We start from the raw sequence: 14,741 nt of genomic DNA, 5'->3' as shown, positions 1-14,741 counted from the left end.
ATAGTGCTACAAAAGCAGATGACTATATTATCAAACAGGCAGATGAGTCGTCCATGCTGGAATTGAAGAGTTTGAAACCAATGTTGGCTCGACCCGGTGCTGATTCACTTATTACAGGTATTCCTTCTTATTTGTACCACGTTTTTTTCGCAGTACTGATATAACCCAAAAACATCTTGTCTGACTCACCATTCAATCTAGCACCAAATCCTATATCACAATATTTCGTGATTTCATCTGCAACGCCCGTCATCACACCCACATTCTTCGTTGATGAAGGTGACAAGATCAAGGATGCAGGTTTAAAGAGACGAGAACATAATCCTGATACTTTGGAAGACTACCTGAGTGGGAGATGTCAAGCTATTGGTGCTGATGCTGGTGGGTGCTTTACAAACAGCAAAAAAACGAGGTGGAAGAACAAGCGGAACTGACAGTTTGTCATCTAGATGAAGAAGCTACACACCGCTCTTTATCAAGATACGTGCTGAATGGCCCTCTAGTAGATGATGCCAAACCAGCCAAAAAGAGTAAAACGGACAAGGCATCAGGCATAAAGGCATCAAAATCAAAGGAAGCTGACTCGGTAGCGAGTCCTACAGTACTATCCTCTATAAAACCAGAAGTGACGCTTAAACGAGAAGCAGATGCTGATACAGAGACAAAGAAATCATCTAAAAAAGTCAAACTCGATGCTGCTCCTGCTGTGAAGGGATCCAAGTCTACTATAGAATCAACACCACAACCTGTTGCTACATCACTCGAACCCACTGTAAAGAGTGAGACACCATCCAATAAAGAGACCAAGAAGGCTAAAATGTCTAAGGTCGATAATACTGCCAAGACGGAAACAGTCGCTAGTGCCTCTACTCCAAAAACAGCAGCAACAACTACTGAATCGAATGGTAAAGCATCAAGTGGTAAAGAAGCCAAGAGAGTGAAAAACGCTGTTGCTGCAGCAGCTCTAAGCAAGTCAGAGCCAACACCATTACCAGCACCACCTAGCGTGCCAAAAGACGTCTCACTTAAGGCTGAGACACCTAATAGTAATGATGATGTAGCAAAGGTGAAGAAGCCAAAGAAGGCTGCGGCCTCTGAGGCAAGTGTGGGTGAACCAGTCAAGCAAAAGAAGAAAAATGTCAAATCTGAAGCGTCCTAAGTATGCAATAAGTAGCATAATCCCTTTTGTATAAAAACAAAATCGCATTAGAGCAAGTTTTGTATAAAAACAAAATCGCATTAGAGCAAGAATCTTCAACACCTGTCAACAAGTTTTGCAAAGCTGTAACAGTGGATACTTGTTCTCATCGAAATCTATTGTGGATATACTAACTACCAGGGCAGCGAGACGACAAACTATATATGTATATAAGCGGCGAATTATATTCTTTTGTGTGGGTGGAAAGGCGATGTTCAAATAGAACGTCGAGAGTCTCTTCGATTCTCGAAGCTCATATACTCTCGAGCAAAAGCATCCTTGAATGCATGATCGACTTTGCCCTTTGCTTCATCAACCAGCTTTTCAGCTTCATCAACCAATTCCTTTGCTTCGGCAACGACATTATCGCATATTTGTTGCAGACCTAGGTGTCCCAGAGTAGCATTTGCTTTGAAGCGATTCACAGCTGCTTCTTCTACTAGTCGGGCCATGGTTGATATACATCCTAGAGCTGTTATTTTGGCTGATTGTGTGAATTCGGAGGCGGTTGATGGTGATGATGGACTTGGCCTTATTATACACATTTCTTCGACGGTTATGAGATTTCGTAGTGATAAATTTACAGATCTAGATGAGCGGGGAGAGATAATTTAGGTTACGAGCTTTGATGGCTGCATTGACAAGTTGTTGGACTTGTTTGACACGTCCACGTCAAAAACACAATGACATGTATAGCCGAGAAAGCGGATCGACGACATGGCTCATGAGACAAGGACATTCCTACAATATTACAAATCCTCCCCTTCGTCAATCTCACACCGATTGCATCCCTCTCTCACTGCCCGACTTTTCCCATTGTCAACAACAAACACCGCTTACCGTGCGGTATAAGTCATAGTATTCAAGTCTAGATCGGATATCTCCCTCACATAAGTCAGTTCCGGTATCGGCAAGCCCAACTTTTTGATAATCCAAGGCACATTTTGTCGACAAGTCAACAGTCTCTCTGTTCTCAAAACGTTTGTTTGTTGGTTGATTGTCCGATCTAGGACGTCCACGGCAATAACCTGTCTACTGTGATCATTTGGATACTTTCTCCAGTTGGCTATCGTTGTGATGCTGAACGGATGTGGAAGCTCCAGCACGTTCTGAAACAGTTTCATTGATGGATGTTTTGTGGTGAGGAGGCTTCTTCTATAGAGTTTATAGTGGTAAGCGAGTAGGTTCTAGTCGATAAAATACAGGTCTTGTTGTATACCTGATATCCAATCAATGGGAAGAGACAGCGAAAATTCTATGTGGCAAAATTGAGCGTCAACTTTCAATTTGTTTTTCTTGAGCGATTAGAGGAGAACTTACTTTGTTTGAAGCAATAAAATATGGGTATAAGAGGTCTATATCAGATATTATGTACTGGCACCACTCCCTGTGTCTGATTCCCTTGTCTGTCGAGTTGCCTCAGATTGAATTGAATTTGCAAGTGAGAAAAAGAAGTTCTCAGCAAATCTATAAACCCCACTTTTGGGGCTAGTCAAAATCGCTGGCGGGAGGAAACAACGCGTGAACATGCAGCTTCTGTCACTGGAACGAACAAAATCGAGGTGTTTATGCAGATCTGTCTTGAAATTTACCCGGTCCTTGAAAAACGGCCAACAGATGTTAGATCAACGTGTTCTCGGGTCAAAGTCTCGTTCAATCTCTGCCACACGTGTTCCGTCTCCTCCAACAAACCTCGTATCTGCGAATGCAAACTCTATTATTGTTATTACCTTCACTCGTGCCAATGCAACACTATACTATTCTAATGCTGGCCAAACACACGCAGGGGGTGTCCTTTACTAGTGAACACCCATTCACTCAACTCCATTTCATCATATCCTGCAAGAATTAGCCACATATACTTGATCATTTGATTCACAGCATCCGAGTCTGCAAATCCAGACCAATTGTTCTCGATGAGGTGTCCAGTGACTACTCCAGAGTGAGTTATGGTAGCATTCTTGAGACCAGTAAATCCATATGGTGTTTTGCAGTGTTTCAGTATGCTTTCAAAGATGGTCCATGCCTTTTCACGGTATTCTTGCTTTCCCGTTACTCGATACAGGTAGAATAGACTACATAAGAAGGGAAATGACGAGGTTGAAAGTGTTAGAGAACTGTTGTATCGTCTAGCGGGCTTTTTTGCGGAACTTTTCATTACACAAGCGAACCGAATGCGGTCATGGCCCCAAGGTTCTAAACAATCAAAATTACCTTTCTAGCGTGTCTGGCCTCAACCTCCAAGCAGGATCCACCACATCAAAGTCTCTACTATGTGTAGCATGTACAGCGGTTAGGGTAAACTTGACATGATCCGGTGCCAGCCCCGTCCAATGTCGTGTATACAATGCAATGCAAGTCTTGATAACATCATTAGCCGTCCTCAAATCAGCATGAGCTTTCTTGGCTCCAGCAGAATGTGGTTCTTCTTTAACGCCTTTACGACCTAACTGTCCCCAAGCACCCAGCGCCAACATTCCTGGTGCAGAGCATCCACTCTGATGCCATTCGCTATGTACACGTCCACCAGCAAATGTGGCAAAGAATGCGAGATGGGCTGGATACGATCTGCGGGATAGGAATTTACGGAAGCCAGTCATAGCTGTGTCGTATAGTTGGCGAGACTGGGATGCCTGCTGTTCTATATCGTCTTCCCCTGTTACTGGATATTTCTTGTGTACTCGTCCATCGTTATGTACATGGTGGGTTTCAGCACCGTGACCGATTTGCAGCCATTGTTTGAGTAGCGTGTCGTAATACGTATCACCGAATGCTTGGATGGTCATTACATCTGATACGAAAGCGCCTTTTTCAACATCTATAAAGGACGAATGCAAGCCGTCTACATTGGCAGGTTTCTTCATGGCGGCGATACGATTCATGACTGTTTGAGATTTACGGGCATATTTAGGATCACCAGTTCGATATGATAGTTGTTTGAATTCAAGTTGTATGCCTCCAGCTTCGGATAATACGGCTGCATTTGCCACAAATGTGTTTGTGTGATGACTGCCTGCTCCTGTCATTAGGTTGATTCTTCCATATGGGATTCTAACGACAGGGAGAAAAAAGAGGATTAGAATAGAGCATTCATGTGTGCTGACTTACAAGCGCATGCATTTACCCTGACGGAGAGTCAAAGGCAGGTAGCAGTACATCAGCTACTTCTCGTGCTTTTTGTAGAATTCGTTCGTCTCTTTTGCCGTTATTTGCTGGAATGAGATTAGACATCTCATAAGCTCCTAGCCAGCCTCCTAGGTGACGTGTAGCAAACTCATAGAAGGGCACTTCAACATCCTTTTCATAGTTGATTTGGAGAGCATGTTCAAGAGCTCCATTGAAAGTAGCTTGTAAAGCATCATCATGTGGCGATAGTAGTATCAGAGTATCCAGTGATTCCACAATCAGAGTGCTATGGAGTCGGATTAGCATATAAAAAGGAGCGAAAAACGGCCGTAATGCAAGTAAGGGACAGAAGTTCACCTGAAACCTCCCAGCGAATCAGTAGCAGCACCCGTTATAGGATGAATACCATCATGACCCATCCCACCGCTCATATAACTAGTCCACATCCGTTCAAACCCTTCAATAATATGACGTCGGCGTCCAGACCCATCTTGAACCACATCAGGAATCTCCAAGTGGCCAGCTCCACTTAGATGCGATATGGCATCCCGAACGGCATAATTGACTGATTGGATTGTATTATGAGTGACATCACTGATATCACCCATCCAGGAAGTGGCACTAGGCATCACTATCTTGCCTTCTGATATCGATCTACCAATGTATAATCCCACAATGAGCTGGAGAATGACAATACCGACGATCAGGATAAAGTATCTAGGGTCCGATGTAGCTGTATTGTGAGCTGGCGTGTTTGCTCCTTCGCCATCTTTCGGGTAGAGCTGACTTGGATTTGTTGGGATAGCTTTCTGTCTTCTGCGAAGATCACCACTCGCACCAGGTAGCAAGCCGGACATGTCTATCTACAGGCTAGATTCAGATGAATCGGCTAGTCTAAGCTGCCAGTGACCGATTGCTTAACGAGATCTGTCAATTTTTGGCAGATGTTGGTGGATGCAAGTTTTCGTTTTGTTAAAACGTGTTAAGAGTTGGAGATCGTGTGGTGTGGTGGGACGTACTGTATTGTATATGTATTGTTTTGTATGGTATATGCTATATGCATATGTTATGTGCAGTGTTGTCGTGTGTATGTAATTGCTTATACGTGGTCTTGACACCTTTGTGCGTGGTTTGATCTCCGATAAGAAACAACGCATTGAAGGAACAAGATTGAAGTTCAAAATGAATTGTGTTATTGAAATCCATTTTACTTTGTTTGAACGCTTATGACTTATGATAAAAACAACAAAATCGTCACTGACGAGGACACAAACAATCGTCACGACAGGTAGCGATCACAACAACAAGGCTTTTCGCCTAAGCTTTGGTACACACTTTCCAACCTTTGTGTTGGTGCCGTTACCAGCTGGCAGAGTGGTTCCTAAAGACAGACGATTTGGAATGTTAGATGAAATTTGTCTTTCTGTATAGAGCCTCATTTATCTGGCAAGATTTTTCAAAACCTTGTAATGGAAGCTTACCTCCTCCTCCTCCTCTGCCTCCTCCACCACCACCACTGCCGATTGGACCTCCACAAGCTAAACTTGTAAGATTTGGATAGTGTACGTTGATATAGTTGCCAGCGAGGGATGCCAATGTTTTAGGAACCTGTAGTTGAAAAATATTGGATGAGCTCATGGAATTTTGAAATATCGTGTGCGAAACAAGATACGCAGGAACGCTTTGAACTTACGTCGCTAGTTGCAGTTCCTGCTACACTAGGGAAGCTCATTGTGACCAATATGGCTAATTACAATGTTGGTTAATATACTGCGATTGGTGTAAGCATTCGAGCAAATTACATAAAGGCGTACCTCCTGTACAAGATCCAGTGTGCTAATGGGTGTAAGAAAAGCATTAGAATCATTTCCGTGCGTTAACAACCGACAGTGCGACTTACAATGTGCATTGGGAATGGACCCTGGCTTCCAACTTTGTTGAGACCCTGCACATTGGCTACGACTTGCGTGTTTCCACCGTTTGTAGTCAAAGTCACGACGCCAGTCACGCCAGAGTTCTTAGTCGATGCGAGGTTGACTAATTCTGCACCAGCAGGAATTTTCTTGCTTCCAGGAGCTGCGCTCGGTGCTGGCTTATTGGCTCCAGGACTTGGAAGAGGCTTTCCTCCTAAAACAAGGGTTGCAAAGGTCAATGATTGTTCACCATCCATCGACGGAACTCGTAAATGTAAATAATTAAATCTGGGCCACAACTTGCCTCCACCGCCTCCTTCAACGCCAATCGGGCCTCCACACGCCAAACTGGTAAGATTTGGGTAGTGTACATTGACATAATTGCCAGCCAGAAGTGCCAATGTTTTGGGTACCTGTAGATGAAACGAGATAATGAATCAGTTTCTGGAACCATGTGGTAACATGTGGTAGACTAATCTGTTGTCTTTGCACCAAACAATACAACCCAGGTAGGACCTACGTTGCTTGTTGCCATTCCTCCTAAACCAGGGAAACTCAATGTTTCCAAGATCGCTGATGAAAATGTTGATGAGTATGATACATCTGTGCAAAAGTCTGCAAGTTCCCGAACGGCGTACCTCCAGTGCAAGAACCAGTATGCTAATGAGGTTGAAGAAGTTGTTAGAGTCGCTTCCTTGCTAAAACGCAGTCAACGAAACTTACAATGTGCATTGGGAAGGGGCCTTGGCTTCCTACTTTGCCAAGACCTTGAATATTGGCTACGACTTGCGTGTTTCCACCATTTGCTGTAAGAGTGACGATTCCAGTGACACCGGAGTTCTTTGTAGACAACAGGTTCACTGTAACACTATATTCGATAGGTTTGGTTAGTGCCTGGCTCTGAAAATGTGTTGAGGCTAAATCTGGCAACGTCGGGAACCACGGGTTGTGATCCAACAAGAATCTGACTGTAATTCTCAGTAAGCCCAAGGTTATCGAGAAGAGGACTTCAGGGTCAATCCCAACAAAGTCCGAACATATTGTGAATTTGCAAAAGATGCTCAAAGGATTGGGTGACCGTCTGTTGTCGACCTATGCAACTCACATACCTTTGAACCGACAGAACGTGAAAAGCGGCAAGCAACAGAGACGAGATTCTGACGATTATCATGGAGATAGACGACGTTTGGTATTGGTATGATTTGAGGGACGTTCAAAAAGGAATGTGGGTGACAACTGTTGAACGGCGATTTTGTTGTGGTCGTAATAATTGTAGACCTAGTTGTAGCGACAAAGTGTGAGAGGGAAAAATCTTCTCAAATAACGATTCATTGCGTATAACTCACTAGCGCAGGTGTATTGTCCACATGCTTACGGTTGAGGTCATAGTTTCTCGTAAGTATCTTCCAGTAGATGTGTTTCAGCCAGTCCAATCGCGCATCTTCACACAAACTGGCACACAGACCATTGTCCACTGGCCTTCCGGGAGGCGTGCACTCCTGGACTGTCGTTCTTGTCAAACTGTGAAGCAGACCAAAGACTTGATGAATAGATAGACCACAGCAGTAAACTGATCCAATATCAAGAGTAAAGGCTCTAGAACAATTGATAATTTAGCAATCTAGTTCAAGCCTCGTCTCCAACGAGAAGGACCGCCGCCACCAACAAGAAACAATGTCGTCTTTACCAACTCATGTGCTTCAAGCTCCGAACCCGATACCATCCAGGCCAGACCTGAAATTTATACAGGCTGTGACCATGCAGACGCCCGAAGCAGTCACCCGCCAGGTATGTTCAACATCCCGTTCCAACTCTCAACATCAAACAAAAATGTGTGGATTTGCAATTTACTGAAAAACCCGCGCGCTTTCAATTAGATGTCATTGATGCAACTCACTAGAACTATATCGCAATTGAGTGACTTGTCATTATTCTCTCATGATATGCTTGCCGGTACCTTTCTCGTCTTGTTTTTCTGTTTCCTAGTCCTATCTGGAAAAGCAACAAACCATACACTTAAACCGTTCTAACCTCGTTCTCAATAGATCTTGTGGGCCAAACAGCTGCTACTATGAGAAGAATTCAGATAGTACAACAGCGTATCGAAAATTTGAAAACCACTGTGCCAGTAGTCGAGGAAATGATCTTTTCGGCTCCTCTTCAGGAAGCGTTACAATTAGAACGTACGTTCAACGTTGCAAACAGTGTCCGTCGCGAATCAAACAGAGAAACTCAATCCGCGCTCGTTTAGGTTTGGAATGGAAGTCCGATGCTGCAGTAGCCTGCAACTTGTTTACCAAACAGACTGAATCACCTGCCATCGCAAACCAGTACGAGAATTGTACGCCACCACCTCCTTTGGAATTGCTGGATGAATTTAGAAGTGATGGGCAGCCATGTATGAAGGTATCGTGTGTTTGATTTTGTCGGTTTGCATTTGATCCCAACTGACACAAATGACCCAAAACTCCAGTTCTTTTCGTATCCTGCATTCTTTATTGAGGAATGGACACTGCTCATGGAGAAAGAACAAGAAGAGAGAAGACAACGTAGGAAAGAAAAGAAGAAGGCAAAGGGTCAAGTGAGTAAACTCGTCCATTTTGCAACAGAACATCGACACTCACTGCCGTCACTTTAGGGTGCACAAAGAAACGTTGAAAAACGAGAAATCAAAGAATTGGAAGTCAAGAGATACAATTCGCAAGGAGAACTCATATCAGGTCCATCCGACATGCCAGGAGGAGCATCCACCGAATTCTACGATTCCAGCTCTACAGCATCAGGAAGTACTCGACGTGTCCTGCCCGTTGAATTGGCATTGGATAATCTCGTTAGACCTACTTCTCCATTCGGCGATTCCATGTTCTCACCAATGAGAAACGCTGGTCGTGGCGGATATCAAGAGCCTGGAAGAAATGGATTTGGCATTGCAGCTCCTCCACCGCCGCCGCCTCCTCCACCACCACCGCCAATGGCTGGTGGTGATGCTGAGACTAAGCCTAATGAAAATATGAATTTACTGAATCATATTCGAAGTGGACAAGTAAGCATCATAACGCGCTTACATGAATATACCATTGTGTTCCTGACATGAATTTTGCACGAACTTTAGTTCCAACTCAAGAAGGTCGAAGCACCAGTTGTCGCAGGAGTCAATGTCAAGAAAGCTCCAAATCCAACTAGTGAAGTGGCTGCTATTCTCATGCGTCGTGTGGCAATGGAGAACAGTGACAGTGAATCTGGTACGTTGGCTTTCTTGTACGTTGATGCTAAATGGCTTTCTTCTAACACGTGTTTCAAACACAGGATCCGATGACGGTGACGACGATGATTGGGATTAAGATTAGAGATTGTTGTTTATTTTACCATTTCAACCACCATGCAAGCCATCCTTTATACGTTAAATTCCAACAATACAGCCAAGTTTTTTCATCTTGAGTGTGAAAGGGGTATAATGCTTAATTGAGAGGAATCATGTCTGAGTTCCAACGCTAACGGAGCTGCTTTGCCTTGAAGCACGGAGTCGGTTCTCGATGCGGATGTCATCAAACACAGAGTTGCGAGAATGGGATCGGCTCCTATATAAACCAAAAATTGTTAATGCACAAGATAGGAACAGACACCGCAGAACTTTATATACGGCCTGGGAGAAAGACTTCCATCAAGTGGAGCTACATTAATCTGAATAAGTGGCTTTGAACATAAAGAAGATCGTCCCTGTGGCGGTGATTTACACGAGTCTTGTGCCTCAGCAGGCGATTTACACGAGTCTTGTGCTTCGGCAGAAGACGGCGACGACCGTTCTATTCTAGAAGAGATTAATAAAAAAGATCAAAATCTCGCGTACGTTTGATGCACACTCACCAAATAGGCCACAATTGTCAACCAATGCGATTGCGAAAACAAGTAAGACCATTGCTGTATTGCTGTAATTTGATGGGAGGTTTTGACTGTTTGTTATACACGAAGAGTGAGGAAGATGATGTTGACAGAGAAGGAGTGTTGAGTATTACACAGCGAAATATGCTCGGTACAGGTTTAGTTTTTTTCTGTTTTCGATTGTTGCAAACTTAAATTCTGCGTCAGGTTTGGGATGTTTGCGTCTATACAACGTAGTAGAATTGAGATCCAATAACATATGTGTATAACGGAAATATGATTCATTATTATCACAGTTACTGTTTATTTTGCTCCTCGTTGAGAAAAGAGGCGTTGCGTCAATAATGCTGAAGAACTTGTTTGATATGCTCACGACGAGGGGTCTGTTCTGAAAAAAGACACAAAGCGATGAAGCGGATGGCATAAAAACCATGGCGCTTACGTTACATGGGACCTGGATTGTCAGCTAATAATACGAAAGTCAGCAGCTAGTAGTACTAAAATTCATAAAGGTTTATTAAACACATACAGTTAGATTCAAACTTTGAAGACACGCATCCAGTTAGACAAGTTTCTGATAATTCGTCGTTGAACATGTTTCATTCTCCCTCAATGATGCTCAAACTGTTTATTTTGGGTACGTGATGATCCCAGCGAGTTCTGCGTGTACGACACTGCTTACTTTCACCAACAAATCGAATACAAAAATGCCAAAAGAACTTGAAGGGAAGAGTGCAATCGTGACTGGCTCGTCGCGTGGCATTGGAGCATGCATGCACGTTTCATTTCTTGTCGCCCTTTTGACTGCATCATGTTTGATTTGTTGCTAATTGCATTCTCACATAATTAGAGCCGTGGAACTCGCCAAAGAAGGATGCAACGTGGTCGTGAACTATGCTGGCTCAAAGGCTTTAGCCGAGGATGTAGTCAAACAGTGTCAGGCTCTTGGTGTGAAGGCCATTGCAGTGCAAGCTGACGTTGCAAAGATTGAACAGTCGAAGGCAATGGTGGATAGGACCATCAAGGAGTTTGGACGACTTGACATTCTAGGTAAATCAGGTTTGATACGTTTTGATGAAACGTGACTTGCAGGCATGGCGTGGGATTTCATCGGAACCGGGAAACGTTGCTTCTCAACATTCAAATCAGGCTTTCAGTGCTTTCCTACCATCTGAATCCCAAATTGTGAACAGTGTCAACCAAATCTAATGTTCAAATCCTCATTGTATAGTCAACAATGCTGCTTTGGGAAGTGGTGCTACAAATGGAAAGCTCGTTGACTTGACGCCAGAGAGATATGATGAAGCATTTGGTATCAATGCTCGTGGATTGTTCTTTATGGCTCAAGCTGCTGCTAGAGTGATGCAAGACGGTGGCAGGATAATCAATTTCTCAAGTGCCAACACGAGAATCTGTTCCCCAAACATATCAAATTGTGAGGTTTGTAAACGGGCCGACGTTGGTTTGACTATTTTAACGTTTTACAATCTATAGATGTAGGCACGAAGTCAGCTGTTGAGGGCTGGACTCGGGTCTGGGCTAACGAGCTCGGTGGTGAGTTGAAAATACATTCAGCATACTATTGCAGTATTTGATATTTTTTCCCCAGGCCGTAAAATCACAGTGAATACCGTCAGCCCTGGTGCAGTCGCCACAGACATGTTCAAGAACTCTGACAAGACTACCGGTGGTGCAATGAGTCGCGCTGCAATGTCGCAGACTCCTTTGAAGAGAATAGCTGATCCTATTGATATTGCTAATGTTGTGACATTCTTGTGCTCAGAAAGAGGATCTTGGGTCAATGGACAGAATCTTAATGTGGGTCTGGTTATGTTTATGATGGTTGTTTGAAGTTGTTGTTAAACGATTTGGTTTTGTAGGTCAATGGAGGGTTGGTGAAACTGTAGATCTAGTCACGAACTGAATCATAAACAGCATTTTCGCACCAGAGATTCGGTTAACATTGATATTTAACAGTTCTGCGATTTCGTTGTCATACTTTTTGGACGATCAGTCTGTCTAGTCCAAGGTGAATGAAACAGTAATCCACGTCATGTTCCTTGTCGCGAGATTAGTTCCACAGCCTCAGTCTGTAAGCATGCCTTCGTCAACGGGAGGACTTTTGCGTCGTACCAACCGCCAACAAGAACCTTGTTGTCCAAAACGAGCTTGAGAATTATGGCAGAACTAGCTGGAAAGGTAAGTCATTTAAGCGCGTTTCCTAAAACTTGCGACTCGAGGAACTGAAAAGTAGCAAATCCTCTCGTTACAAGAAGTAACACACTCTTCTCTTTAGGTAGCTATCGTGACAGGATCAGCTCGAGGAATAGGCGCTACTGTCGCAATCGAACTCGCTCGAGCAGGAGCAAACGTTGTCGTCAACTACACATCAACATCATCTGAATCACTGGCAAAGCAAGTCGTAGACGAATGTCAAACATTTGGATCTAAAGCTATTGCAGTGAAGGCAGACATTTCAAAAACAGGAGAAGGAAAAGAGCTCGTTGAAAAATGCGTGAAAGCGTTTGGGAGACTTGATATTTTGGTTTGTTGGACGTCTTTGTTGTTGTGATGATATTCTATGTTATGATGGACAGTATTTGACTCTACATTTGCACTCCTAAGGTCAACAATGCCGCTCAAGGTTTGTTCCTGAAACGAAAAGGCTGCTTGTGATGCGTCTCACTCCAAGAAAACATTGAATTACAGGTTCTGGAGCTACAGGAGGCAAGCTGGTGGACCTTACAGAGGAAAAATATGACTGGGCTTTCGGCATCAACACGTTAGTATAAGTCAATTGATTGCTCATCGAGCAATCAATCAGAGCAATGTTGTAAGTTTCTTTGGAAATGTCTACTCAAGGTGTGTTTTTGTATCGCGTTGCAGGAGGGCCCAATTCTTCATCTCTCAAGCTGCTGCTCGTGTGATGAAAAACGGAGGCAGGATTATCAACTTTTCAACGTAAGCTTGTTTCAGGGTGTACTTGGAAAGTCACTAAAACGAGAGTTGCACAGGGGTACGACAAAACTCTGTCCAGCCAATACAGTAAGTTCTGACCATTCGTGATTCAAGGTGTCGATATGACTAACTCACGCTTTCATTTATAGTCACTCTACGCTGTAAGCTTGCCCAACCAACCAAAAAAAATATATTTGAATCAGGATAGCTCATTTCTGTAAACATCTTATAGGCCACAAAGAGCGCGGTGGAATCATTCACACGAGTATGGGCCAACGAATTGGGTGACCGACAAATCACAGTCAACACCGTGTCTCCTGGTGCTGTCAACACGCTAATGTTCCAAAGTACTCTGAGCAAACAAAATACGGCGTGGGACTGGCCGGAATACTAACAAACGGTCTTCACATTAGAATCTAACGAGGCATCGGGAGGTCATATGCTCCAGAATTCACTAAATAACACCCCTCTGAAACGGATTGCAGAAACAATTGATATCGCACGTGCTGTTGTGTTCTTGGCTAGTGAACGAGGTGGTTGGATTAATGGTCAAAATATCTTGGTGAGTTGATGTAGTGTCTCGTGGTCATGCTCCGTTACCTTTACTGCCAACTCCTTGTACAGTCAAGTTTGTCATGTCTGATATGTCGCTGACTGTTGTGTTTTCTGGTCACAATTAGGTCAATGGTGGTTCTGTAAAGATGTAGAATGCTCTTCTATTTGCATTTCAGTGTAGATGATCTGTGTTGAAAATACCAACCCTAACGTGTGAGTTTTTTGCAAAAATTGTCCAAATTGATCCAACGTTTCTGAACTTCTAAAGCTACACCCGATGCTCCAACGTCCAACGTATCAAAGGAGGATTTCCTTGATCAATTCAAATATTTCCGTATTGGCGTTTTGAGGTCGACGTGGTGGAGTGCTGCGTCCCCTGAAATGAGCCACATCAAAAAAACGGCGAGCTCTTTCTTCGAAGAAAGAAGCTCTTTGCATCGCAACAGGTCCAGTCCTTCCAAGTAGAGTTCTCGTTCGATATATCTATTAACGTCCAGGAACTGTGGTCTTTCAGCTGGTACACCTTTTGATTCGCATCTTGGCAGCTCTCAAACCAAAATCCTAACATTTTTCCTACCCCCCACCACCAAATCTATCTTCTTCTAGCGGTCGCTCCAGGAACCTACTTACAAGATGGCCACGATTCGTAGATTCCAGATACTTTTGCTAGTGTCAATGGCCGCAATTGGGCAAGTTCACTCGCATGGGCTGTACACAGCTCTTCCGAGTCCGTTAGATGGTCCATATATCACACCGACGTCCACCCCAACATATGTAGACCCTGGTAAGAGAAGCATTCCTTTAAAATAGAATCGTTGGAGTGATTCGCCTAACTCTGTTGTGGTTTCGACAAACAGCGTCGGAATCAGCTCAACCAACAGACGCTGTGTCAACACCATCAATATCAGTCGAACCTACCTTTGTGTACATAACGCCTACGTCAACGCCAACGGATGATGAAACTGAACCATACATGACCCCTGTCGAGACGGCGACGCCGACGCCAGTGGAAAGCGCTACTGACTGTAAGTTCTTCAATACACGAATTGTGGACGATTTGATCTTAAATCTTCATTCTTTTAGATCCAGTTGCGACGCCAGTATATACTTCA

General features: G+C 43.7%; 4 protein-coding genes across 4 annotated transcripts; 3 read left to right on the top strand and 1 right to left on the bottom strand.

The window, feature by feature from the left end:
- Window positions 1-1,413: 1,413 nt before the first annotated feature.
- On the bottom strand, window positions 1,414-2,322 carry SmJEL517_g04405 (uncharacterized protein; the record flags this gene model as incomplete). The annotated part of the gene is made up of 2 exons (XM_031170333.1): window positions 1,414-1,786; window positions 2,039-2,322. The coding sequence occupies 2 exons, from the start codon at window positions 2,320-2,322 to the stop codon at window positions 1,414-1,416; spliced, it is 657 nt and encodes a 218-aa protein (XP_031023685.1).
- A 5,589-nt stretch (window positions 2,323-7,911) lies between these two features.
- On the top strand, window positions 7,912-9,578 carry SmJEL517_g04404 (uncharacterized protein; the record flags this gene model as incomplete). Its single annotated transcript, XM_031170332.1, has 8 exons — window positions 7,912-8,025; window positions 8,115-8,190; window positions 8,283-8,420; window positions 8,489-8,643; window positions 8,711-8,818; window positions 8,876-9,280; window positions 9,350-9,479; window positions 9,544-9,578. 8 exons carry the CDS (start codon window positions 7,912-7,914, stop codon window positions 9,576-9,578), a joined length of 1,161 nt encoding a protein of 386 aa, XP_031023686.1.
- Window positions 9,579-10,823: 1,245 nt separating this feature from the next.
- Window positions 10,824-11,967, top strand: SmJEL517_g04403 (uncharacterized protein; the record flags this gene model as incomplete). Its single annotated transcript, XM_031170331.1, has 5 exons — window positions 10,824-10,867; window positions 10,967-11,166; window positions 11,348-11,551; window positions 11,611-11,670; window positions 11,726-11,967. The coding sequence occupies 5 exons, from the start codon at window positions 10,824-10,826 to the stop codon at window positions 11,965-11,967; spliced, it is 750 nt and encodes a 249-aa protein (XP_031023687.1).
- A 327-nt stretch (window positions 11,968-12,294) lies between these two features.
- On the top strand, window positions 12,295-13,781 carry SmJEL517_g04402 (uncharacterized protein; the record flags this gene model as incomplete). The annotated part of the gene is made up of 10 exons (XM_031170330.1): window positions 12,295-12,315; window positions 12,413-12,661; window positions 12,742-12,760; window positions 12,826-12,898; window positions 13,003-13,077; window positions 13,131-13,161; window positions 13,224-13,235; window positions 13,307-13,421; window positions 13,488-13,636; window positions 13,755-13,781. 10 exons carry the CDS (start codon window positions 12,295-12,297, stop codon window positions 13,779-13,781), a joined length of 771 nt encoding a protein of 256 aa, XP_031023688.1.
- Between the last annotated feature and the right edge of the window lie 960 nt (window positions 13,782-14,741).

The sequence above is a fragment of the Synchytrium microbalum genome (assembly GCF_006535985.1).
Source record: "Synchytrium microbalum strain JEL517 chromosome Unknown SmJEL517_scf0029, whole genome shotgun sequence".
Classification (NCBI taxonomy): Eukaryota; Fungi; Chytridiomycota; class Chytridiomycetes; order Synchytriales; family Synchytriaceae; genus Synchytrium; species Synchytrium microbalum.
The sequence above is the reverse complement of the archived record's forward strand: the minus strand, read 5'-3'. Positions and strand labels throughout refer to the sequence as shown.